We start from the raw sequence: 24,146 nt of genomic DNA, 5'->3' as shown, positions 1-24,146 counted from the left end.
CATACAAACATCATTATTAAACACAGGCAGACTAAGCATTTTTAAAAATAATTTATTGGTCTTTAATGTACAAGGGGGGGAAAAAAAAAAATGTAGAAAACCAAACATGAGTAGAAAAGGCAAATGTACAAGAAAGTATCTTTACACTGCATTGAGGAGGTTTGCTGCTGCCGCCCCAGAAATCAAAACTATTCAGGAATCAGGCAAAACTTTTGAACTGTGGTTACGTTTCTGATGAGAGATGGGGTGAGGGGGGGTTTGTTTCGTCTTCCCCCTCTGCATAATGATCGAAGCAACCGGTTAAAACAGAAGGCCTCTGGACGTTAAGTCTTTGGTTCGTCATGTTACCGTTTTCAAGTAAAGCTTACAGCGGAGCAGCGTAGTGTGACTGTAGGCTTGTTCAGAGTGGAACGAGGGTGCAAACAGCAGTACATCATTCTGCCCTTTCGTGATAGTGAGTGTTCCAAGGATACACGAAATTCATAAAACGGAAACCGTTAAAAAGAATCGAAACAGATTCCACGCCCGGCTCATCTTGTACACGCCGACGAGAGAGAGAGAGAGAGAGAGAAAGAAATGCATCTATAAAATATGATTTGGTCTATCATGATCAGTAAAAGCAAACAGCTGGGGGAAAAAGAAGTATTGAACATAAAAAATAAAGCTGAGTAACATTTCAATACATTGCACAATATAATACTGACTGTGATGAACCTTTTCGTGCTTGCGGTGGAGAGCCAATACACGACTAAAAGGGGGAGAAGTTTGTCATCAGTAATAAAAACCCAACCGAGCATCAATTCAGTAATTACCAATCAGCTATAATGCCAATTAATAACACTAATAATAGGGTCTAATATGATAAAATCAATTTGCATGTGATGAAAGTCACCAAGCATGCCAACACGTCCACAGTACGCATGTGGTGCACGCAAATCAGAAATCCACACAAATCAGTTATTAATGTCAAGAGGTTCAGGGATGTGATATGCATAATGTACTGGACGAAATATAAGTCCTTATCAGATGACGAGGGTCAAAATACACAAGTCTTTCATTATGCCAATGCAATGACCAAATCAATCTCATCCTCGCTTGATACCGACGTGTTAACACTGCTGAAAAATGATGCAAACGAGGGATAAGTACGAAATCTACAGAGTAGGATGGCTTTAATAACACAATATTAACAATCTGCCTCGCTGCTGATGATGATGATGATGATAGGAAACACATTTTGAATCTCCCGGATAGGAGACTGAAACCCGATTGTGTGTTTTAAAAAGCTGGATAAAGCGTCACATGATTTGGTTTTTATAGCGCCTTAGCTGCACCGCGGCCTTAAATCTGCTCAAGTTGTGAAACACTGATCTGCTTGTTGTCTAAAATCTGGAACACATGAAGAAGATCAGACACTTTCGGGCCTGAACTTCAGCAAAGGAAAAAAACTAAACATTAAACAGATTTACTGATCAGTGGTAAGAAACTATTCTGCACTCGCAAACGGTGGATTCTTCTCAGAAATCTTAAGGTTGTAACTTCTCAAGAATTACATAGAATTCATAGCAGTTTTGTTTTTTTTACAGGAGGAATCAAAAAGGGACACGGGGGTAATTTATAGAAAAATAATGTCATCTTGTACACGGTTACATTATTGAAAAAGGTATCACAAAATATTTGTTTTGAAATCATATGAGGTATGAAAGTATGAAACACCTCTTGTGCACACTGTACTGCCGGCTCAGACACACTTCAGTGCATCTTCTAAATGTTTCATGACTAGAGCTTTGTTCTACATTTTGCTGATGCAAATACACTCGGGGGGGGGGGGGTTATTTTGTTTGTCTTTGAACTGATTATTGCACTTTCTGCATTAAACCAAAAAGAAACAATGAAGCTTTTTGTCTGGACAGCGAGCATAAAGAAAGAAAACAGTTCAAAGTCTGCAGTTGCACTTGAATGAGTTCCACACACAAAAAAAAAAGTGAACGCACAAAAAAAACAAACATCTGCCTTGGAATAACAATTAGAAAAGAAAAGAAAAAAGCCTGGTGCTTTTCTTGTGCTGGTCTACAGCTTCCAAACACCACCACCTGATGCATGAACACACTGACACAGGTGACCTTTTGGTAAAAATGAGGCCTGTTAGAGGAGAACCATCAAACTGAACCCTGCCGTCTGGGATTGTGTGTGTGTCCGTCACTCTGTTGGTACCACAGGGGTTCGACACAAAGGGCAAATCTGAAGAGTGGATAATACTGACTAAAGTAAGAACCTGCAGGAGAGGTACTTCCTGTGCACTCACTCACTCACACACACACGCGCTCGCTCGCTCACAGACACGCACACAAAAATAAAGTATATTTCCAGTCAGCCACTGCTGCTCCCTCCTCTTTCTCTCAAGTTCACAGGTTTGAGTCCAGAGGAGGCTCCTGGCTTCAGGACAAGGTGCAGTCGTAGGCTCCCTCCTCGTCTCCCTGCTCCTCTGTCTGTTCAGGGGGACAGTCCTCAGAGGGAGGGCGGGGAAAACCTCCCGCAGGTTCGAGAGAGGGCAGGGTCAGTCCCAGCGGAGCCGCTACTCCTCTGCTGTCCTCCGCCCGTGGCACCGCAGCACCTCCCGGCCCGTCTGAGCCGCTGAGCTTGGAGCTCTGGCAGGTGGGCTGGAAGGCCTCTGGCTGCACCTGCTCGGCTGCTGAATCCATCAGCTCCTGGAGCTGCGGCTGGATCAGGTTAAGAAATGGTTTGTATCCCAGGCTGGAAAAAGATGAGATGGAGGAGAGGAAGATATTTATCTTTATCTTCTATAAATAAAATAAACTTGAACTAAAACACCAAAAACATTCAGTGTTAAAACGCTATCGTCATGCTCGTGATCACAGCTGGAAAGTTCATCACATAAAACAATGGGAATCAAGTATATTCTGATTCCAAGAATGAAATTGTTTTTAATTATATATATATAAAAAACAAAAAACACATTTTTGAGCTATACCCACCAGTCAGTGGACACCCATGTGTCGACAGCCAACAAGCCGTTTTGGACACTCTGCACAGTTTCTTGGGGAACCTCTGGGCTGTCCAGGAAGCCGATCACCTGCTTTATGACGTTGGCGTCCCGCAGGATCAAACCAATCACTACACACCACTCCAGACAGCCCGCCTCCATGAACACATGAAGGAGATACCTGAAGGGAAACAGAGAGGCGCCGCTGTCAAGCACAGGCTTTGGTTTCACACTCAAAACCAAACAAAAGACGGCAGTGGCATCACGGAGGTTTAGTGATGGTATCTCACCTGAGCTGCACCTGTGACTTGTGCGGGCCTTTGTTGGCCAGCTCCATGGAAATGTGCTCCAACTCGGCCTGGCTCAGGCTCAGAGTGGAGGAGTTCTCATCCACCATCGTCCAATCACCGTCCACCACCGAGCTGGTCTCTGTCAAGTCTGTGGCCGAGCCGACGCTGTACTCTTCCACTGGAGGGGTGAGGAAAACGCAAGGAATAAGACATAACCCTCCTGTGAGTCCGCTCTTTACGTGTTAGTAGTTCGACAGGTTTAAACCGTTCCGAGTTTCATTACCTTTGTTGGTGAGCAGGGACAGGAAGGCGTCGTGCGTCTGTGGCGAGTGTTGGTCGGAGTGCGCAGACGAGGCCGTGTCCATGTCTTTGGCTCTCTCCTCGAGCCTGTCCAGCCAGCTGTGGTTGGCGGACGCTGCCTGAGGGGGCGCTGTGTCCATGTCGCTGTTCAACAGACTGTCAGCCGACTGCGAGTTCAACAGCCGCGTGCTCAGCACTTAGAAGAACAAAAAAACAAAACAGAAATATTGTGAACTGCAGCAGAAACCCCAGAAATCCCTTCCTGTGTGCTTTTTGCCTCACTATAAAAATCAATGTGTTCATCAGCCACTTATCAGCTTTCAACAAGGTCCAGGCTTTAAGTGCTGAGCTTTCAGTGATCCACTTCTCCTCATGTTTCTTAGACAGCTGTCCGAGTTGCCTGAATCCCGTCTCACTCACCTGCGCGACACCGTCCGTTCTTCAGAGGCGAGCTGATGCTTCCCACAGGGGTAACAGGGAAGGGCCAGAGGAAATCCTTATGGAGTCGCTTCAGCGCCGAAACAAAATCCTCAACGCGGGCCACGCGGTTCCGTTCGCGACACAACCAGCCGATGAGTTCGAAGCCCAGCTGTGCAGAGAAGCAACCCAGGTCACGAAGGCGTACCTGCTCCAGGAGGTGGCGGGCGTGGCGCCAGAGCATCAAGTCAATATACATGTTCTCCGCACACTCCGCATCCCGACTGACGGGGGACAAGGAGAGATGGAGAAAGAAAACGTGGGAATATTTAGATGAGCACATTTTGAACAAAACACTAGTCCTCACACTGTTACTGTGCGCGTGTGTGTCCATACCCTTTAGCAGAGGGTCCAGCGGGCATACTGAAGGTCTTCTGAAGGTTGAACTTGCCCGTAGCGATGGCGTCAGCTGACTGCGACAAACTGATGCTTCGGTTTCTGAAGAACTCAAAACCGCCAGTAGAGCTGCTGGGTTCCTAAAGACAGAGACACACAGTTCACTCTTTCATGTTTACAGGGTAATGTTTGTGGGTTTAAAGCACGATGGGCTTTCAGATCTGGGACTACTCGCAAAAACTAAATAAGCGATTGTGCTCCGTGTCTGTGAGTCGTCTCTTTAGGATGTTATCTGAACGTCCTTTACAGTCTTGACGTGATGGAAACATCATTAATGAATATATTGGTACTGGTCCAGGTCCTTTCATGTGAAACGGATTGGAGTTTTGTATCATGGTGTGTATGGTGATAATATTTGTAAAGATCATTTGAAGTTCTTTACCTGAGTGGTGGGTGTTGGGGGCGGAGTATCCATCTCCCCGGAGCCGATGGCTTTGAGGAATCGGATCATGTGCCGGCAGAGGTCCCACTTGCCCTGCTCGAGCGCCGTGTTGAAGAGTAGAGTGGCGTGTTGTCTGCTCACTGCGGGAACCTCCATGTTCTTTGCAGAGAGGGACGGCGCAGAAGTAAAGACGGGTGGAAGAGATGGAGAGAGATGGGAGACTGTGTGAGGAATTTATGATATCATGACACCCTAAACAGATTTAGTCAGGTGTCCTGCAGAACGCTTTATGCCATGAAAAGCTAACTGACACGACACACGCACATATTCAGTGTGTCACTACCTGCAGTATGATCAGATAGGAGGCTGCTGTGTCCAGGTCTTGAGCCATGAGACATTCCTCAAAAAGATCTTTGGGGTTTCCCACGGCGGCAAACAGGTAGTTCCACAGGGCGTACTCCGTCTTCCTGGCACAGTGGACGATGGTCTGGAGGAAGAGGGGGAACTCGGTGATGAACTTGGCCACGGTGGGCAGCAGAGGGTCGGGGATGGGCTCCCTCGACGTTGCCTCTTCTTCCAGCACGACGTGCACCATCAGCTCCATGACATGGGGGAAGTAGGGGAGGGAGGCACATGACTGAGCCAGCATCAGAGCCTGTGAGAGAGGAAATGATGGACTCAGTTTATGTGCAAACATTTGCCTACACGGCCCACAGAATGAAAATACTAAAGCTTGTGTGAGTGAAGTGCATTTGTGTTGATTTCCCCCCCCCTAGTGTGAGACCGGAGTCTCCACGCACCTGTTCACCCAGGTTGCGAACCAGCAGCTGCCTCAGGATGTGATGGAGGTAGATCTGGGAGGTCCTCTCCACAGTGCAGTAGGGGAACAGCGCCTCCAGTGGCTCAGATGGTCCCTGCAGACCATCATAGAGCACAGTCTCATTGGAAGCCCCCAGCACCAGGGCATCCTCGAACAGCACAGCCAGAGGGTAGATGTTGATGTGGAAGGGCAGCATGATGCGTCTGGAGAGGAAGGAGTGGGGCTTGCGATGGTCTCGGGGAAACAGCGGCAGCCAGACTTTCATGCCCGCCTCGCCGCAGGACAACCACAGGGCCTCCAGCAGGTGCCGCTTCTTCCTGTTGGAGCGGCAGGTTGTCCACACGTTCTCCACACACTGGGCCAGCACCACTGGAGGACAAAATGGTAGCTAAGGGAGGAAGAAAAAGTGTTTATGAGAAAAAAAGAAAGAAAGAAACACACCATAAACTTAATCTGCTGCTTTAGTTGCTTACGGTTTGTAGACGACTGGCTTTAAAGATTATAATTAACTCCAACAGTCACATTATCTTTCAGAAAGTGATGATCTCTGCTTAACCATCACTGGCTATTTAGTCAAACAGTCAGATGCTTTACCAATGTTTGAGATTAACCAGCATCTGATAAAACTAGCAGCTCAACTAAAGATCACCTGCCATCAACTACTGAACTTTGAATGCAACAGTGATATAGCACAGGAAACACCAGGGATTTGTAAGTGACTTTTACGCTGAGCTGGGCAGCTTGTACACAGAGGAGAACAACAAGTAAGACTGCGTTAGCCTTAGTTCCTCCTTTCATTCCTGCATGTCGTTGTAGCAAGAGCACAGGGAAAAACAACAACTTGAAATGCAACTTGAGACCACGTCACACCACTGCAGTGCTTATAGTTTGGACTCACCAGCTTCTTGTTGTTGGCAGACGTGTCCTTGTCTCGCACCTGCGGTCCTGACCGATCCCTCTGCAGCATGATCAGCTGGCCAGCCAGATTCAACATGATGCTCTCTGCCATGCAGGCCTGAGATAGACACACACACGGACATAAAACATGAAGGCACATGCACTTACAGAGACAGGAGAGGCCAGTGTGTGTGTGTGTGTGTGTGTGTGTGTGTGTGTGTGTGTGTGTGTGTGTGTGTGTGTACCTGCTGCGGGGCTTTCAATGTGATGCCCGTCTCTGTGCGCACAGAGGTGAGTGTGACGGAGACCACGAGGGCAGGGTGAGGGATGTAGCGAGACATTGACACCTCCTGCAACAACTCCACACTGGCTGTCGGGTGTGGACTGAAACATCAAATAGAGGTGAACATATTAGAAGTCATAACTTGAACGGGTAAAAAAGAAAACATAAAACAAACCCAGGGAGGACTTTAAAAAGATTTCAGTACGAGAGGAAACTGCATTTGACTGCTAAGCAGAATCTAATACTCGACGCAGCTTAATTAAATATTATATTCAGATTCCCCGGTTCAATTTATTTAATGTAGCGGACTTAAAATATTGAAGTAAGCTAAATTTGTTACAACTCTGGCAAAGTTGAAGGTCTCTGAGGCTGGACAAACACATAATGCAGAGGCCCTGTTCTGTCATGTGATGTGTTTTAGGTCAATCGTTTTTTGTTTTACCAAAATCCTCTTTTCCGAAGGGAAAATGTGGTCGATTAACACCATTAGCTCACATTATTATGTCCCTGGTGCTGGAGTGTGTGAGAGGAAGAAAGTGTGAGAGAACAGTATCCAGTTTATCCAGAGAATTTGGCCAATCTTCGCTTTAAAAAAAAACTCCGTGCCAAAACAGTGGGTCAGTTTAGGATGTTTAATCCATGGCACATAATCACGACGAGGCACGAGAAACAAATATGTTCTTGGAAAGGGGCCCGGACAGAAAAGGAATGAGAATGAGAATGTGTCTACCTGCCGTTCCTCCGCTCTATGCTATAGAGGCAGATGGAGCAGTCAGCTCTGAACAGGATGATCATATCTCTGAAGACGTTGAGCAACAGAGTGTCTGAGTGCAGCTTCGTGACGGACGCAAAGGCGTTGTCCAGGTTGGAGGAGCGTTGATAGAGCCTCAACTAAAGAGGGAGGACAGAGGGAAACGTGACTAACAGAACTAGAATCATGATAAACAGAAAGTGGAGGAACAATACGAGGAACAATAAGCGGTGCGTCAAGTGTCACCTGCTCTTGCTGGTCTGTAAAATTATAACAGGCCACCACCACAAAGTCCTTCCACCAAGCCAGACCTCCGGTCACCGTCATGTTCTGCTCCTACAGAGAAACACAAACGCACATTATCGTACTGAAGCGGTTTAGAGACGGTTTACATGTCGTTATTCATCTTCCAGTCTACAATGTCACATACCTGACTGATGTTTCCAAACAGCTTCCATTTCCTTGTGAATAAGGAGTAGTGTGCAAAGCCCCGCCTCCCTGCTACAGCCATGCACTGGCCTGCGGTGTCTATGGCTGCAAACTGCACACACAAACAAAAATGTTCATAAAGCAAACAATATGATGTCGTGTTTTGACACACAAAGCAAACACACACACAAAACTAAACAGTTTTATAGACATTTGTATTGACTACCGGCCTACTGTCATATATGCTCATAACAGCTGCTATTTACATATAGATTTGCTTTAACACACACACACACACACACACACACACACACACACACACACACACACACACACACACACACACACACACACACACACACACACACACAGTAATTACTGTTTGTGGCACAGGGTGCCTATGTACCAGATCATTTTAAAGACTTTATGTTTCTATGAATAAACACTTCCCTGACACTTGACCTAGAGGAGAAGGAGGCAAAATACAAAAACACACACATTCTGATTCTTACCCGTATAGGCCAGTTGCTCTCTAGGTATGTGCTGTGAATCTAGAGGAATACAAAAATGCTATGAGAAATACAAGATAAACTATAACTCCTATCAATTACACTGTACACACACACACACACACACACACACACACACACACACACACACAGGCCAGATCAAGGCAGTATTTGTATGAACTAGAAACAACTACAAAACACACATGGAGTTGCTCTCAGTGGTAAGTGGTTCACATTAGCTAAAATGCCAAATATTTAATGGTTCCTGCTCCTACATTATTATTATTGAATACTTTATTTGATGTTGACTGTTGTTCAGACATCTGATGACATCACTACAGGCTGTAGGGAATTGTGATGGGTCATTTTGTATAAGATGAAATTATAAATCGATGAGTGAAAACATTTTAATCCATTAATAATGAATATAATTGCAGCCATAAAAGTCTCTGTTGCTGATTCTACAGGATGGCCTGAAGTGAAATATAATATGCTCCCAAAACCCCGTGCATCCTTACCTGGACCACGTGCCAGTGCTTGTGTCCCAATAAAGTGCTGAGTCCCTGAGAGAGAGAGGAGTCGGGATTGGGGGGATGGGGCAGCGGGCTGCCGTCGTGTGGGTTCAAGTGTGTGTGCGGGTGTGTGTCAGAGGGGCTGTTGACCTGCGAGGGGTCACCACAGGTCAGGTAGAGGCGGTCTTCACCATGGAGCAACACCTGCTCCTGGTTACTCTGTGCAGCCGAGAGAGAAACAAATAGAGCATGAATGTGTGTGTGTGTGTGTGTGTGTGTGTGTGTGTGTGTGTGTGTGTGTGTGTGTGTGTGTGTGTGTGTGTGTGTGTGTGTGTGTGTGTGTTAAAAGAAAACCCTGACAATATGTTTCCTCTCACCGTGCAGGGGTTGACTGTGAGGGCACTCTTGATAAAGTGGAATTGCAGTATGCCGGCCTGCGGGGAGGGGTGAGGAGGTGTGACCATCTCCTCCTCCTCCTCTTTCCTGCTCCTCCTGCCTTCTCCTCTCCTGTTTGATAGGGACCACCCATAGGTGGTAGCCCTCCGCTCCCCAGCTCTGGAACAGGCAGAGTGCAAGTCAGTATGCACAATGATAACAAAAACACATGTAACAGGTAACAGTGTGTAGAGACATGATTTAAATACACACAATAAAGCATTTAATGACGAAAACGTTGTTCACACATGGCCTGTCAGTTACATCTGATCCCCTTCAACGAATAGCAATTTGCTTTTAAATAACAGGAGAAGTGGGTACTAAATCTCAACATAACCACAACATCTGTGCGATTAACTTTGCCAACTGATTACCCGCCATTATTTCTAATCATTTAAATTATTTTATTGATTTATGTAACCTCAAATCAAAAGTATTTTTTATGTTAAAATGTAGACGGTGGGACAGTATTAAATAAATCCACTTGCCATAGAGCTGATTTTAATGGGGTCTTTCTTGGTACCATCAGAACGATACCTGAGGGGAGGACACACAAACACACAAAGATATAAAAAAAAATGTTGATATGATTTTGCATTAAAAAATAAGTGTGAAGTGTGTGTGTGTGTGTATGTATGTATGTATGTATGTATGTATGTGTGTGTGTGTCCACTTACGCAAAGTCCTCTCCCAGAGTGCATATGAGTTGAGCTCCAAAGACACTCCACAGCGATAGGCCGCCACACTCCCATGTAACCATGGCAACGCTGTAGTCAGGTGACCAGCAGATCAGCTTGACTGGGCCCGTCTTGTTATAGATGTCTGAACAGGCAAAGAATGCAAAGGAGTCATTAGGGTTCAGTGGAAGCTCTGGAAATATTTCCTCCTATTTGACACTGAATCACATGATATTGCCTTCTTTATACAATTATTAATTATTAATTAGTATTATATATATAACCTGTGAAACACTCCTGGTTTTATCAGGAATATCTTTGTCTTGTACCAGGAGCAAAAGCTCGGACTGACGGAGCTTGATATTACAGCGAGTTATTATTATTATCATTATTAGAGGAAACCTCTGGCAGCAGCTGAGCAAAGTGTTTAGAAATACAGTCGTGTATCTTTCGCCCTCCTGCGTGCGAGCTCCACATTTATAGAAAATGACTTTCTGACAGCCCATAATCAGACACAATAAAATTGTATAACTGCCTATTACTGCTTACAAGCAGGCAAGAGAACATATGTAAGACTTTTAAAATTAGAGTTAAGCCTTTTAAAATACCTTCTGAAGCCGATTTATCGAGGAAACTACATTTTAAAGACTTTTCAAGGCTAGAAACAGAAAACCTGGAAACCGACAGATCCGTTATTAGAATGGTGATCGGGCCTTCATGCAGTTCCCCCACCAGGGGGAGCCATTGCTTTAGATCCCATTACAGGACTGACACAGATGTGACCTGAGAGGAAACACAGGCATGCACACCCAAGAGAGAGAACACTAAAGGAATGCAAGTTATCTCACTGAGGAATTTGTGCAGGGGTGACACACAAAGAGACCGACAAAGAGACCGACAAAGAGACCGACAAAGAGACCGACAAAGAGACCGACAAAGAGATGAGGGCAGTATATGTTTTGATACCTGGGTAGTGTTTCGGGGTGAGCTCCAGTTTGTGGGAGAGCTGCATGGATCCTGTCGGGGTGTCTATCATGTACACCAGTACCGAGCCGCTGTAATGAAAACAAACACACTTTAACAGCCATGACTTGTTGCCTCGTGGAGTAAAGCTGTGTATGTGTGACACGCATCATCAAAACAACGGCTATGAAAAGGGTCAGAATGCTGCTTCAGTGCAGGTGAACTTTGGCTGTAGCTTGGAGTAGAGCCTCCAAGCTACACTTCTTGTTGACTGCACACACATGTGAACACACACATGCACATACTGCTGGACCGACAACACAGCCAAGGTCATTATTTGTGTTGTGTGTGCGCGATTGCAAACGATTAAATCAGAGAGGCTTCAATTTAATTTCTTCTATTGCTTCCTACCGACATGTTAGCTCCTGCTCATTTAGAGCAACAAGCACTTTTATCTAGGAGGGTGTTTTTAAAAAGGTGTAGTCAAAAGCAAACAATGCTCAAAAGACTGAAAATGTTTTCTCCTCGTACTGATTTTAGGCTCTACTTTCTCTTATTATTTGCAAAGCACTGTTTGGGAAACTGGAACACTGCTTGTGCGCCCGTGGTGTGGCTTCAGTTAGGTACAAAACACAGACAAACTTGAAGAAGAAGAAGGAAGAAGGAAGAAATTTCTGCCAACCTGGCAGATTGCACTGGGAGTTTTCTGACAAGCACACACTACATAGGACTCAGCAAACACAAACTGACAGATTCTCACACTGGACACACCACGTGGACAACAATCTCTCTCTCTCTGTAACACATGGATGCAACACTGCATCGTAACGATATGGACTGAGAGACAGGAGCAGACACGTACCTGGCACAGCCAAAGGCCATCAGTCTGTACTTGTTGTTGACAGCCACACAGGTACCATCATTCACATCTGCTGCCCAGACGCCCTGCAGCTGCTGGACACAGACACAGACGACACACACACACACACACACACACACACACACACACACACACTTTATGAGTTACAAATACCTGAACATGTGCATGATGCCAGTTGCAGGTCAGCAGAGCACTTACTTAATCATTTACATTTAACTTTTGAATGTGCTGATGAGTCTAAACGAAACTCCACCGCAGAGAATAAACACACATTACCAGCAGACTGCTTGGTCACGATTTGAAAGTTAACATTTATATCTTGATGGGAGTCAACATCACCCACGTTCCAATTTCAAGGACACCATTTCTAGCCAAAATGTTAAAAACATGTTATTACGCCCTTTTTTGGATGCGAAAAGATATCAAACAGATAAAGTCATTACTGTGTAAATCCTGCCAAGATAAAGTAATAGCCGCGAGGCCTGCACTGAATAATATTATCAGGATATTAATAAAATATATTGTGCTCCCCGCCCTATTTATAAAATGTGAAACTGGATGACCTGAACATGTTGCATCATAAGTTTAGAGAAGTGTTTAAACCAGAAAGGACGTCAACAGCTCTCTCACTTCTCTTATAGAGCCTTTATCTAAATACTATTTATAATATTATCCTTTATACATGTTCCAATAATGATACCCACACACATATGACAGAATATGGCTGGTTAAAGAGACAGTAACCCATGCAACCCATTCATAACAGTGAATTTATTTGCGGTATCAAAAGGCCTGGTTATCATTAGAAAACAGTCTGGTGATGGTTCCTGGGGTCAGATAATGTCACATGCAGATATACAGATATACCGCCGGCTGTTTGCAAGTCTTGTAAAGAAGAATGAGAGACTTTCCTCAGCGTTTTAATTACATAACTATTGTAAATGTTTTCATAATCTGTTTTAAAGTGGGCGCCGTGCGTCTGAGTGTTCTTACATCTGCGGTGATGGTGGTGGTGAGCGGTGTGATGAAGCCCAGGCGTCCGTCACTCAGTACCACAGCGAAGCCGTCCAGAGTCACACAATACTGCATACAACGGATATACACTCCCTCCAGGTCCAGAGAGGGACCACCTATACACACACACACACACACACACACACACACACACACACACACACAGGTTGAAGTATATGTAACAAAAAGGACTGACTCTGGAGCTAAGTTAACCAAAAACATTGGACAAGATAGAGAGACCGCTGTAACCAAAACATGTGTATTTTGAAATAGTTTGAGTTCATAATTTAAGTGATTTGTGTTCAGCTGTGTGCACGGCTCTTTCTCTAACCTCGAGCAGACTGCAGGTCTAGCGAGAAGGGGATTGTGGTGAGGCAGATGGCCTTGCGTCCGTTGCTGCCTAGCCCGTCCCAGTGCAGCACGTGGAGGTAGCCGTCTGCAGTGCACACCAGTAAGTCCTCCTGGAGGGACTGGAGACTGGTGGGAGGAAGAAGAAGAAGAAGAAGAAGAAGAAGAAGAAGAAGAAGGACAGACATTAGCATGGAGGTCCAGAAGACAAGAAAGAAAGTGTGGAGGATGTAGTAAAAGAAAACAGGCAGGGATGGTAGGTAGGATGAGTGGGAATGAGATAACAAACAACAGTGTTAGAAAACAGTGGACTAGTCATCATTCAGCTGAATGGAGCCTCAAACTTTTACTGGCCAGCTGTGATGAGGCCACATAGCTGCCCGTGCCAACCCTCAATGTCTCCTAAACACACAAGGGAACAAACGACAGTGTGTTTGTGTGTAAAGCGCTTCTTTGTTCCCCAAAAATTATGACAGGTTTTAGATTGAAGATGGCACAATGGGACAACAGAGAGCATAAAAATAAAGAGTCGGAGAGACGGAAATGAAAGAAAGTTGAGGATGTCGAGCACAGTAACTGTGGAGGAAGCAACAACTTGTACTGCAGTTTCACAGCAGGAGATACCCACTCATCAAGCTGTGCCTTTGAAATGCCAACACAACACGAGTACTCTCATTCAGACGACTACGCTGTAATCTCTGTCGAGTGCACACAGTGGAGACGTGACGGATGAAAGATGCAAACAATATAAACGTAAGCTAAACAACAAATATGGACAAAAAAAGGAAGTTGAGCAGAGGAGTTCTTGTCACTCAGCAAACAAAAGGCGTCAAGTTGGAGGATGTTAGGATGATAATAGGGAAGGAGAAACTAAAAAAAGAACAGAAATTAGAAGAAGAAAAAGACTGAACCACCACAGAAGAAGAAGTAGAAAGTGGCTCTTATCTAACAGAACCAAGTGTTGTTCTTTGGTTATTTCTTATTCTCATTAATGTCATTAGAATTTAGGGACTAGGTTTGAAACCACCATAAGAGTCAATGGTAACAATGAAGGGACCACTGCATATTAGGTTTATAATAGAAACATTTAATGATTTACTTAGATAAACTTACAATACTTTGAGTGAATGCTGTGAGATTTCAGACTCGAGTGTGTTACAAGTCTTGAAGATGGATCCGTCTTCAGACGGGTGATGCCGATTTAAAAATGTAAAAGCTTGAGTAAAATGTTTCCAACCACTTTCAGAGACAGTGAAAGGACAAATCACGGCAATTATCATGTTATGTAGCCAACTCTGTCACGAGGTAACATGACGAGCAATCGATCTCACTAAACCAAAACGCCTTGTTCATCAGCTGAATCAATACCGTCCAGAAAAACGTATGAGGCCGATTTAAATCACTTACGCTCCAGGCAACACTTAATTCCATCCAGCTAACACTGAAATCAAAAATTGCTCCTTCTGTCATCCTTTCGTCAATCAATCACTCAAACCCCTCCACCCACTTCCTTTCATCTGTCCATCACTCTTCTCTCTCTGCAGCCCTTTGTGTTTACAACTGACAGAGAGGAGGTGCCTCGCTTCTCGCTGCGCCTCAGCCATCTCTCACTGCCAATGTTGACTTTCCATGAGAGAGGGGGGAAAAAAGAGGAGAATTTTTTACTTTGAGCCAAACGCCCTTCACAGATGCACAAAGAGCCGGTCGCGTTTAACAACTATGGTGGACATTCTTTAAAAATGCCCATCGGAGAGCTGCGTGATGCAACTGCAGTTTAAAATCATAAGGTCCGTGTAGCTTTAACATAAAGACAATGTATACATCCATGTTAATGTTAATAGGTGTGTGTGAATGTGAGATGGGGGTCTGTATGAGGGAGGGGCAGACACAACAGAGAGAAGCACAAAGAGATCAAAGGATAATAAGTTCCTACCTGGTGATGGGAGCCTCCAGATCCACGGGCTTCTTCATCTCTAAAGACAAAGCAGGGGCACATTGCTCCTCCTTGTAGCCCGGGGTAACCTTCACACGAGGACTTCCTCTGTTGCAAACACACAAAATAACACGCGGATTAATGTTACCGATGTACAGTATGAAGGGAAAACTGTTAAAATCCCAGAATGCAGATCAGAGCTGAAAAAGATCACAAACCAGCCCCGACTTGCCTGACCTCTGCTGGTATGCCGTCAAGGAATGTGAAAGCCACACATCTACACACACACTGTAGACAGACAGACACACACACACACACACACACACAACGATATGGAAACTTGATACAAAGCACAGAAACGGAGGGATTAGTAAAGGAAGAGAGAAAAGCCTGCATACACCCCCTCTGCACATACTTTTATCTACTTTTAGTTATGGGCTGTTGGAAAAGCCTTGCAAGAGGAGTGGAGGCTGCAATAGCTGCATATGAATGCCTCGTGGTTTTGTTCACTAATCACATATGGGGGTTGTGTTTGGCTGTCCATATTCTTTAATTGTAGTGTATTTGTCACAATAAAAGAAATCTGTGATGTAGCTAAAAATCCCACTAACTGCTTTTATCAACCATATAACCAGAGAAAATTATTCATTACATATTTTGTCACGAGCAAACACGACATGGCGACATTACGTAAGAGGATTTAGTAGTAAAGCCCTCGTTTATTCCTGCTGGCATTGTTAACCAGCTTCACTGACAGACAGCTGCCAGCTGAGGAAGCATCCCGAAAGGAAAGAAAGCCGTTGACGACGCCAAGTGTTCATAAAAATACTTGCTGTGGTAATGTAGAACAAGTAATGTTATTATAATTTGTCATACAATATACGAAATGTGTGAGAGTTCGCCTGTGTGCTGCACTCACTTTGGATAGACAGGCTCATAGAGGTACTTGTCGTCCCGTCCACCCAGCACATCAAACAAGAGGATGTAGCCTTTGGCCGTCTGAAAACAGAGAGAAAAGTCATTAACAAACAAAAAACATCAATGTAGCTGCTCAGATATTCAGTTATCATCCGACAAAGAGATACGTGTGTCACTCTCTCTCTCTCTCTCTCTCACACACACACACACACCACACACACACACACACACACACACACCACACACACACACACACACAGAAAGAAAGTGAGGAGAAACTGTGAACATGGGCAGGAGATGCAAATGAGATTTAAACACACACACACACACACACACAAAGAAAGTGAGGAGAAACTGTGAACATGGGCAGGAGATGCAAATGGGGATTTAAATATAAAATGAGAGAGAGAGAAATGTTGAGGAGACAGGGGAGAGAAAAAGAGTAAACAAAAACATCATCCGTCACAAAGGAGATGGCAGCAGGATCCATGACACTGTGCGTCCTTGTTCAAATAGGACCTCTTAATCACGCTGGTTATCTAAAAGAATAAAGTCCACAACTATACTTTTTGATGCAGATGTTTCTTGGCAGTATTTTTGGGTATTTCATGTTTTGGCTGAATCTCCTAGCGATGAGCTTTTAATGATAATATTGGCAACACAACAACAAATATTTGTACGTCCAGAGAATGATGGCTGACATTTTCTTGCATTGCACAATCGTGGACAGGTCGAGCTGTTACTGATAAGGACGCTCAAAAACAGATTTGTCGAGAGTGGAAACACCGGCTCCAGAGGTTTGCGCTATGAAGCGGCTTGTATCTATTAAGTTGAAATAATGAGTAAAGTACAGGAGTTGTTTGGGAGTACGAGACCGCAACGGTGGTTTTTCCACTACGCACGAACGCAGTGCTATCAGGTAAACTGCTGAAACGGAGCCTGTAGACGGGAACATGACACGAAACCTGATCTTAGTTCCACTGTCAGCACAGTCGTGTGCAACGGTTTTACAATGACTCGCATAAAAACACCTCAGTCATGCTTCAGAGCCACCTTAGACCAGCTATGCTTCACTGTATGGCGACGTTTTTGCTCATAGTTGGCGGCAGCGCACTGAAGTAACCCTCGACTTTTTCTAGCGTGGCGACAGTGTAGTTAGTAGCAGGCCAACACGTCACCATAGCAATAAGAAAACCCGAACCAGAGAGAGTCAAGGCAGGAGCAGCATGAAGCTCGACTAGAAAAAGAGCAGCCGCAGCCAGAGAGAAGAGGGCCGAGCCAAACTCCAGCCTGCTAAACCCATCCACATCCTCGGAGCTCCACAAAGCAGCGGATGAGCTAAACTCCAGCCTGCAGAACATCGAGGCGACTTCAGAACGACGATGTCAATTGTCGATAATTCATAAAGTCTGCTAATATGAAAAGTAGAGTGCAAACTTTCAACATAAAGCAGTTACATGGCTCGTTGATCCTTCATATACTGCATATCTCAAAGTGAAAATAAAGGAAATGAAAAAGTTGAGGCACAATATACAAAACTTCTTCTCAGACACAAACGTTGTACATTACAGTGCAAACATTACCGTTCAAATATTTGCCGAGACAGAGAGCGATGACAGGGTACATATACAGAACAGTCACCCATCAACCACACACTATATGAAGTTACCGCATGTTACATTGAGATTTCCACGTTATTGTTAAACACGATGAAAGTGACACTGTGGTGAATATTATTGGTCTGAGATGATAAAACAAGCGAGCTGTTGCTTATTATAAACGGCCTGTATCGTGAGTTTAATGTACCGTACTGTGAATCAAAGACTCGGACTTTAGTGTGTCGAGAAATGTAATTTTCCAGAGATAAAATAGCCACTTTATATTCATGTTCTCACTATAAATAGTTTCATATGATCACAGCAGGACAGTCTCTTTACAATGACCTAGTTAAGCTAATAGAGCTCCAACATGCTCATAGAGTAGAATTTTTTGCACGCCAAATGGTTGGGAACCACTGGTTTAATCTTAATCTGTATCTATACATTTTATATAAATGTAGTACAAAGTTAAATATTTCCCTCTGAAATGTGGTGGAGTAGAAGTACAAAGTATAAAATGGGTATCCTCGAGTTAAGTACCTCAACATTTGACTTAAGTACAGTTCTAGAGTAAATCTATATATAGTTACTCTCCACTAGTGTTTAATTGTCAACCATCGTCAGTATTGGGGGGGGGGGGGGGAGGAATGCCCCCCCGTTTATTACAACCAAAAAATAGGCAGTAAAAGCAAACGGTGCATAGGCCAGCAGACATAGTGCATCTAGCTTAAGTTCACATCCTAACTCTGAAGTCCTGTCAATGTGAAGTCTTCAATCCCAGGAGCCCCCGACTAAAAATCAGACAAAGCTTCTGTCCCAGAGGGGGAGCTCAGAAAAGAAATGCGAGTGTGACCAGCGAGCTACTGTACTTCAAAAGCATGCCAATTAGAGAAGGAAGGGAATCTCAGTGAAGTATCAAGAGTGGGAGGGGGAGGGGCGGGAAAACTCTCTCTTTCATCTGTGGTTTGATCACACTAAATACACAAACAGCATTCACACAGCCATTCATGTTTTCACGGGACTGTGATCAGATTTACTTCCACTCATCTCGTCAGATACGCGAAAAACTGTGTATGAAAGGAGTTGGGAGACAAAGAGAGAAAGTCACAATTAAGATAGCACCCATGTACGTTCGTTCGCACATGCAGAGATAATGATACAGGAAGAGGCAGGACGCTGGTCTTTGTTAACTAAAAAGGCCCAATAAACACGCAGGCACCAAGATTCAAAAAGGCAAAATGCTCCCAGTCTCCCAGTTTAAAGTTCTCTCTTTGTGTCCTCTGACAAATGGGAGGCGGCTTCTGAACCAGCCGGTGGTACTATCAAGTCTTTCGTGAGCTTTCCACTGCAGATACAGGACCACAAGTTTCCCTTCTGCAAAACATATTCCAGACATTGATTTACTGATTTCAGTCTACTCTTTCTCTCTTCCTCAAAGTGGATCCTTCGTAAATCTAAGTGATGGATTAAGTGAAACCTTGTTAACACAGATAGGTGATTTCTTGACCAGGTTTACGCTCGACTAGATTTCTAAAACAAGGTTTTTACAAGAGCACATGTGCAAAGCATAAGCCGAGACCCCGGACAGAAAGGCCGTCGCTGTGGCAGCAGAAATGTGTTTTTCTGAAGTCATGCTTTAACCTCGTTTCTCGTAATAACTTGGTGTCTTGTGAGCACATAAAGTATGGGTAATCAATAATTGCTATATGAGGCACGTAATAGATGATGCAGTAATTATAGGACTCGAGACAGGGCTTTAGCTCTTTGTCATGTAGCCCTTCCTCCTCTTCCGTTGTCACTTCTACACTTCTCAAACCAACTATTAGGACTTGACGCCGCCTTTGAAAGTGGAGGACATCAAAGGATTGAGTTAATGTTGCTGTAAAGAAAAAAATAGAAGCGAAGATGGAAACAGCTGACTGGTGGTACTCTAGTTCAGGCTTGCAAGTAGAAGACGGTGGTTCTTTTTTTTTTTGCAGAAAAAGTGGCAAGTCAGCAGAAAACCGTACACCAGTGTACCGGGGCCTCTTTTCTGCATGTTTAAACAAGCTCCACACCCACCACCCACCCACCACCCACACACACCCACACACACACACAGGCCTCTCCTGTCTCTGTAAGTGCATGTGCCTTCATGTTTTATATCATGTTGAATCTGGCTGGCCAGCTGATCATGCTGCAGAGGGATCGGTCAGGACCGCAGGTGCGAGACAAGGACACGTCTGCCAACAACAAGAAGCTGGTGAGTCCAAACTATAAGCACTGCAGTGGTGTGACGTGGTCTCAAGTTGCATTTCAAGTTGTTGTTTTTCCCTGTGCTCTTGCTACAACGACATGCGGGAATGAAAGGAGGAACTAAGGCTAACGCAGTCTTACTTGTTGTTCTCCTCTGTGTACAAGCTGCCCAGCTCAGCGTAAAAGTCACTTACAAATCCCTGGTGTTTCCTGTGCTATATCACTGTTGCATTCAAAGTTCAGTAGTTGATGGCAGGTGATCTTTAGTTGAGCTGCTAGTTTTATCAGATGCTGGTTAATCTCAAACATTGGTAAAGCATCTGACTGTTTGACTAAATAGCCAGTGATGGTTAAGCAGAGATCATCACTTTCTGAAAGATAATGTGACTGTTGGAGTTCATTATAATCTTTAAAGCCAGTCGTCCACAAACGTCTCACACACACACACACACACACACACACAGAGAAATGAAGTGCATATACAGTAACTGCATCCCAAATTCCTAAGTGAAAATAAGTGTGTGTGCTCTGCTGTGAAACAGAAGCACACGTATACAATGACAGACGCTAATGTGTGCACCTGTAGCTGCAGTGTGTGAAAGCACCGCGCTGCCAGGCAGTCCGGACTGAAGCATCTGTCTGCACGTTTATTCTTCATTAGAGTTAAATACAGAAGTGTTATTCATTTCCAATTAAATTAAAATGTGTGTGATTAAGGAAGGGACACAATAACTAAAAAGCAACATCTAATCCAGTGCAGCCACAACACAAAGTGAAGCCTCTAAATATCCAGATGCAGTCTCAGCTAAATTATGTTTATTGCAGAGGTAATGTATGCTTATCACGTCCACATCCTGAACGTGTGTGTACAGCATGTAATAGAGAAGAACCCGAAGGTTGCAATTGTTTACAAAAAACGTGAAATGCTTCAGGAAATCTTGAGGAATTTGCTTTTCATGTATTTACATTCCTTCACCCCGTTGACTCCCGCTGAAGCACATCCAATCATAAGCAAAAGTACCAGGACAACATTTGTATACCTAAGGGTATCATTCTTTTTTACCGTAAACCTTTTTTATAATGCTAATATTTACATAAGCTCATACTTTGTACTACGTATGCACGTGGAACTACGTCTGTGTCATAGAACATTGGTTGAAAACAAAGTACCGTCGAGTGAGAGTCTAAAAACAGAGAGGGAACATTTTGGCCTCGGACGGATCCCAAAACACACAAAAGACGAGCTAAATGCTATAAAGTATTTCCCCTGTTTGAAGATCCTTTCTAGACAAAAAAAAAAAAGTATGTCCCTCCTGCTTTAGCGGTTTCTCTCACTCTTTTACACACAAGCACACACACACACACACACACACCTAAAGATAGTCCTAGCCATGGTTTATGAGGGTGATTACGTTAGCCCCGAGGTCTGCAGGGTGTGTGAGCAGCCAAACATCTGGGAAACGGCTGGTATTTGAAGCGAGGACTATTGCCTGGGAAACGGTGGCCTTTATTGTTCTGCAGTCCCCGACCACTCCGAGTCTGCTCGCCCTATAATTTATTTACAATGCTAAGAGAAGAGATTAAAAAATAAAATAAAAAATAGGCCGCTAGTTAAGACATTACAAGTTGGCACAACAATTCATGGAGTAAGTGTCATGTGTGCAAAGGCATACGTCACTACAAACCCTACATTCTGTTTAGATCTTATCATCGAGTACAGTGTCTCCACTCCAGGTGTCTTTCTGAACACCCTCTTGGTCTACAGCAAAACATTTCAAACTTCAGATTACTTTTTCCTTTTAGCCCTTTTAGTTTGAAAATGCAACCCAAGCCTTTAATATACGTTGAGTAGTCACTGGGGTGAGAAGAGCAGTTTGTAGTCGGCACGTCTCACTTTATGACTTGATTTCCACTGAGTGCAAGAGACTTAACTCGACGCAGATACTCGCACCTAAACAGTTGCTTTAAAAAGATGAACCCTTGGCCTAAACGTTTCCTGTGTGAAAGGAAGTGCAAAAAAGAAAGGAACGCAAAGTACAAACACCAAACAATACAAAAACATCCTCCCAAAGGGCATGTCAGATTTGATTGAATTAAATGATTACAGTTGAGTTAGTCGCCAGGGACTAAAGGATAATGAGAGTAGTATGAAAGCTTCATTATGATTAGAGCTGCAGCTCAGATTGTGCTGCAACATTGTGCACACACACACACACACACACACACACACACACACACACACACACACACACACACTTTTTAAACTCCTCCACCTGCTCCCTGTTGTGTTTGGCTGGTTGAGGCTGAGCCTGACTTACTGCTTTCCCAGACACATTCACAGCATTCATTCATGTGTACTTCGGCTTCAGTAGACGAGGTAGAGATGAAAGGAAGCACTGAGAAACGGGGGGGGGGGGGGGGACTGAGATGGCCACTTTGAGGCCAAGAGGTCATTGCGCTAATATTCTCCAATATGTAATGTTTTGTCTTCACTATTTTAAGGTATTTCATGAAACATAAAATATTGGAGAAGAAAAAAAAAAAGGCTGAACTTCTTGGATACAAGGCTGCACCAATAAAATAGCATCCCGTCTCTTTTTAATCAATTAAAATCAATTTGTTGTTTTGTTTGTGCCGCATAATGAGAAACTCTGATCCAGCACATTATAAAGTATGGGAATAATACAAACTAAATTATATGGCTCGTCATTGGTGAAACAATCATTTGTACAGGAAATATCCTGGTCCTGCAATAAGTGGAGGACTGCAACACTATAGCTGACATTACTTTAGACGGACATGATTACTGTTGTATTATATATATTATTACAGCATTAGTTATGTTATTAATCCCGGCCGGAGTTACATTGCCTCAATTATATTTCATGATTGTGCTGATTTTACACAAATGTACATGCAAACACTGTTATACCCCGAGGCAGCTCACTGAGTCCACACACGTGTAGGTATGGAGACAACATGCGCACAAAAGCAGCACATCTATCCAGAGGCAACTAATTATTTTAATCTGTGTGCGGTTTGTTTTGATGCCGCCTGCCTCTGTTCCGGATCTTGGCGGTTGTCCCGTGTGTTGCAGATCACATGACCTTTGGGAGCTGATTGAGTCATCTGCTGACTCGGGCGCTTGCCTTGTGCGAGATCATTCAACACGACGCTTTCTTCACACGGTTGTGCGATCTTGAGTGACGGTAGCGAGGACAGAAAATGTCAGCGGTTGATGCATCTTGAAGTTCAGCGTTTCTATTCTTGCAGCAGATGAGAGTGTGGTGCTTTTTTTATCTTCATCAAGGCGGTAACGCCGGAATGTAACGCGAACGCTGTGCTGCCTGTGCTTTTGGGTCAACGCTGAAACGAGATGATGTATGTCATGTATGAGAAACTTTATTCACTGTCAAACAAAAAAAAAAGGCACGAGACCAAAAGAAACACTGGCCAGCTGAATTAGTGCTTATATCTCACATTTATCCTTACAAAGCTTTCTGTTTATATACACGAACAGACTAAAATAAACAATCCGATTCCGCTACCAGAGCTCGCAGCAGCCTCCTCGCAGCATATCTCGAGACATTAGTTCAACACAGACGGGGCTCGTTATCGAGGATTACGCTTGAGAAAAATAACGATTTGTATTCAACCCTGAAAATAAATAGTCAATAAATCCAGCCATGATGTACTCGTGTGTGCTGCTTTCAGGCACACTGAACAAAAGCCACCGACTGCGGCATATTATGTGCAAATTACACTTGGTTCTGCTCTCGACCTCAGTGGAACCTGCGTTGTAAATCGTGGGAAACAACGAGGCCAGTGAAGCTGTCAAAATATAAGATGGACGGCGGTGCTTCGTTCTTCAAAGCCATGTAGGCATGTTGATGTGCTTTGGAAAACTGAGCGCGGAGCCAGTGTGATGATAATGCTGGACGGGCGTACGTAAACCTTATCAGGAACAATACTGTGTCAATTTCATGTTCATATTTTTCATGGGTGATGGATGGATTGATGATCCGAATGGAAGCGTGACAGTGGAGGGAAGATCCGGCCGAACTAACATCAGTAAGCTTGTGTGGGCTGGACTTA

General features: G+C 44.1%; 1 protein-coding gene across 1 annotated transcript in view; it reads right to left on the bottom strand.

The window, feature by feature from the left end:
- Positions 1–36: 36 nt before the first annotated feature.
- The window catches only part of ric1 (RIC1 homolog, RAB6A GEF complex partner 1), a 32,710-nt gene continuing 8,600 nt past the window's right edge, over positions 37–24,146 (bottom strand). The window contains 26 exon segments of the mRNA XM_029445432.1: positions 37–2,754; positions 2,997–3,185; positions 3,295–3,472; positions 3,578–3,790; positions 4,015–4,295; positions 4,408–4,547; positions 4,850–5,008; positions 5,193–5,504; positions 5,650–6,057; positions 6,568–6,684; positions 6,812–6,950; positions 7,580–7,740; positions 7,847–7,936; positions 8,031–8,141; positions 8,542–8,580; positions 9,057–9,269; positions 9,428–9,568; positions 9,570–9,605; positions 9,974–10,022; positions 10,163–10,307; positions 11,129–11,217; positions 11,988–12,079; positions 12,999–13,135; positions 13,351–13,496; positions 15,301–15,408; positions 16,220–16,299. Coding sequence (XP_029301292.1) covers positions 2,439–2,754; positions 2,997–3,185; positions 3,295–3,472; positions 3,578–3,790; positions 4,015–4,295; positions 4,408–4,547; positions 4,850–5,008; positions 5,193–5,504; positions 5,650–6,057; positions 6,568–6,684; positions 6,812–6,950; positions 7,580–7,740; positions 7,847–7,936; positions 8,031–8,141; positions 8,542–8,580; positions 9,057–9,269; positions 9,428–9,568; positions 9,570–9,605; positions 9,974–10,022; positions 10,163–10,307; positions 11,129–11,217; positions 11,988–12,079; positions 12,999–13,135; positions 13,351–13,496; positions 15,301–15,408; positions 16,220–16,299 — 4,089 coding nt within the window. The 3' untranslated portion in view covers positions 37–2,438.

Source organism: Cottoperca gobio, chromosome 12, assembly GCF_900634415.1.
Source record: "Cottoperca gobio chromosome 12, fCotGob3.1, whole genome shotgun sequence".
NCBI lineage: Eukaryota > Metazoa > Chordata > Actinopteri > Perciformes > Bovichtidae > Cottoperca > Cottoperca gobio.
The sequence above is the reverse complement of the archived record's forward strand: the minus strand, read 5'-3'. Positions and strand labels throughout refer to the sequence as shown.